Genomic DNA, 3,189 nt, shown 5'->3' with positions numbered 1-3,189 from the left:
ACTTTCGTAGTTTTTTTATGTTTGATAATTTAACTTATAAGGTTATATATGTTGTTATTTATGTAGTTGGAAAATCTTTGGGCAATACCCAAGGATCCGGCATGTAGGAAGGAGCTTTATGCGTTTTTTTTTTCAATCGGGGAATAATCAAGGAGGAAACGATGGAAATGGAGATGATGATTCGTCGGAAAATTAATTTGTGTTTTGTATGTTACACTTGTTGTCACACTTTGCTACTTGTTAGAATTGTAAAACTTTGGTTGTTTATTTTAGTATGAAATTAATTATAACAATATTTTGTATTTAATCGGATGTTGTTATGTAATTTTTTTTCCCTGTATTTAATGTCATTATGTATTGGTTTTTTAATACCCAAATCGTTCATTAAAAAAATGAAAAATATTAATACCGGCGACAAGAAGTATTACCGGTGATAGGAGCATTAGTGGCGACAATTTTTTACTACATTTAATGACATTACCAGCGAACTTTAATTTGAGAATTTTGAAATAAGAATGTAAGCCCATTAATGAAATTGATATTCATTTATTACTACATTTATTGTAATTATTACATTAAAGTATTATGTAAAATTTATAAAATAACATGTGAAAAAGAAATTAATTCAAAATAACCACAAAATAACATTTGACAAATTGAATGAGAGTATGACATGTGACAAAAAAACTTAAATTTATTAGAGTAGATAACTTTGTTTTTTATACACTATTTAACAGTAAATTTGTTTTTAAACAACAAATAAAAGTGCATTGGTAACTAGTGAACAAAAAGAGAAAGTGATTAAACGTGAACAAAAGTTAAAATGCGTTATCTAAATAAGTCATTATTCATCTTAATATTTGAAATGCTTTTATTTTTTTATTATTAAAAAATTCTACTAATTCCTGAAGTATTTATATTTATAAATTTTTTATTTTGTAATTCCATTTTAAATCTTGTTCTTATCTTGATCAAAAGTAATTAAACATTAAAAAGTAAATTACCAACCATGTTAGTTAGAGTAAAAAGGTATTCTGGTTAGCATCCAAATTTCATCTTCATTCAAAACTTTGATATTTTTAAGATTTTAAAAATGAAAAATATCAAGTTGATAGGAACGTAAAACACTTATACCAATATTTATGTGGAACACACAATTCTTATTTATGTGGAACACACAATTCTGAGAGAAAAGTATTTGTTCCTAAACTTTTGAGATTATGGACAAATGGTTAGCATCATGTTCGAGTTTTGGATCTCATTCGCGTGTATATACAGTAAGATTATGGCATTTGTTGAACTATATACCTGTAAAAATGACATTATATTTTCTATTTTTAGATATCGTATGAGTTATTATAACAACACTATAATGTATATTTCCTATTTTTTTTTTAAAAATTGTATGAATGGTTAAACTAACACTATTTTTTTTAACATCAAATGAAAGTTTTAAAAATATTGAAGTCTTAAGTGAAAATAAAGTTTGAATGCTAACAATAATATTTTTTTATTTATTATAGTTAATGTGGTTGGTAATTTATTTTTTAATGAACTTAATTTTCACAATGAACTTATTTTTTATATTTAAAGAACACGATTATGACCGGTAACGTGTGTTTTATATGTAGTTTATAGTTCGACCCAAGCTACATGCAAATAACAGTAACATTTATAAACAAAAACATCTTTTGATAAATAAAAAAATACAAGTGAAGCATAACTCGCCTAGTGGCATTAATTAAAAGTTGTTATTCGGCCAAAAGTTGAGGGTTGTCTTATTGGCGATGTAAAATTAGGAGCAGTTGTATACTTGTATCATTATTGAATTAAAAATATACATAAAATTAAAAAGCATCGCTCAAATACAGGCCGCTATAAAGTCGCATGTTGTGCATCAGTAGTGTTGCACTATAGGGTCCCCTAAAACATCTTATAAAATTTTTATCATTAGCTTAAAAATATGTTTTATAATAATCATATTTGATAATAATATTTATATATAAAATTCAAAAAATAGAAAAGAAAATTAAATCATTAAACTAAGTAACTAACCTAACTTGTTGACCCAACATGAAAATTTTTATTAACATATTTTTAAACGATCATCTTATCCATGCATTACCATCAAATTTTAAACGTCACTTGGGTAATTTCAAGATTTGAGGCCACGGCCTTTATGTCCAGAAGGAAAGTGTTGTTGACTTCACTTAGATTTGTATGCTTAATTATTCACCTTTTTAACATGTCAAATTGTCATTCCAATATCACATAACATTTTATAAATACCATATATTGTAATTCATTTCTCTCCATCAACCACCAAAGGAACTATAATCATGGGGTCATTCAAACTCTCATTCACACTGCAGGTTTGTTTCTTAATTCTAGCAACTGTTCACACCAACCATGCCCAAAACTCTCAACAGGATTACTTGGATGCTCACAATGCAGCTCGTGCTCAAGTGAGTGTGGGGAACATGGTATGGAATGCGACTGTTGCTACCTATGCTCAAAACTACGCTAACCAGAGAATAGGGGATTGCAATCTTATACATTCTCAAGGACCTTATGGTGAGAACCTCGCTGAAGGTAGTGGTGACTTCACAGGTACTACGGCAGTGAATTTATGGGTAGATGAGAAGACCAATTACGATCATTCCACTAATACTTGTGCTAGTGGTCAGGTTTGTGGACACTATACTCAAGTTGTGTGGCATAATTCTGATCAACTTGGATGTGCTAGGGTTCAGTGCACCAATAATGGTGGGTGGTTCATTATTTGCAGCTATTATCCTCCTGGAAACATCCTTGGCCAATCTCCTTTTTAGTGAACTTGAAATATGTTGTTGGTTATCTATATAACATATGAATAAACATGCATTTCTTAGGTGCAATAAAGAGTAAAACTGATATTGAAATTAATTTAATTGCCTTTTGATTACATCATCATGACCAATGTAATTTTTCTTAAATGTGTATTCAGCACACATACATAGGTATACAGGGAAGGACACACATAAATAATCAAGAATTTTGGTCGTAATATCACAAGATATTGCAAATAGAGTTGTATTATATTGATATACAATATACATGTCACGATCCAAACGATCGTCCATGCATCTATGGTCATATCTTATTAATTCATTTAATACGAGGCAATACTTTTTTTTATAGTGCAACGAA

General features: G+C 28.7%; 1 protein-coding gene across 1 annotated transcript; it reads left to right on the top strand.

The window, feature by feature from the left end:
* The first annotated feature begins 2,339 nt into the window (after nucleotides 1–2,339).
* Nucleotides 2,340–2,831, top strand: LOC145156299 (pathogenesis-related protein 1B-like). The gene has a single exon (XM_079075729.1). It carries the CDS (start codon nucleotides 2,340–2,342, stop codon nucleotides 2,829–2,831), a length of 492 nt encoding a protein of 163 aa, XP_078931855.1.
* Nucleotides 2,832–3,189: the final 358 nt, after the last annotated feature.

Source organism: Lactuca virosa, chromosome 2 (genome assembly GCF_052849685.1).
Source record: "Lactuca virosa cultivar CGN04683 chromosome 2, Lactuca_virosa_CGN04683_v6, whole genome shotgun sequence".
Classification (NCBI taxonomy): Eukaryota; Viridiplantae; Streptophyta; class Magnoliopsida; order Asterales; family Asteraceae; genus Lactuca; species Lactuca virosa.
Note: the sequence above shows the minus strand (reverse complement) of the source record. Positions and strands in the feature narration are given on the sequence as shown.

What these genes read in the sequence shown, in the direction of transcription:
- LOC145156299 (XM_079075729.1), top strand. Translation starts at nt 2,340, where the DNA reads ATGGGGTCATTCAAACTCTCATTCACACTGCAGGTTTGTTTCTTAATT.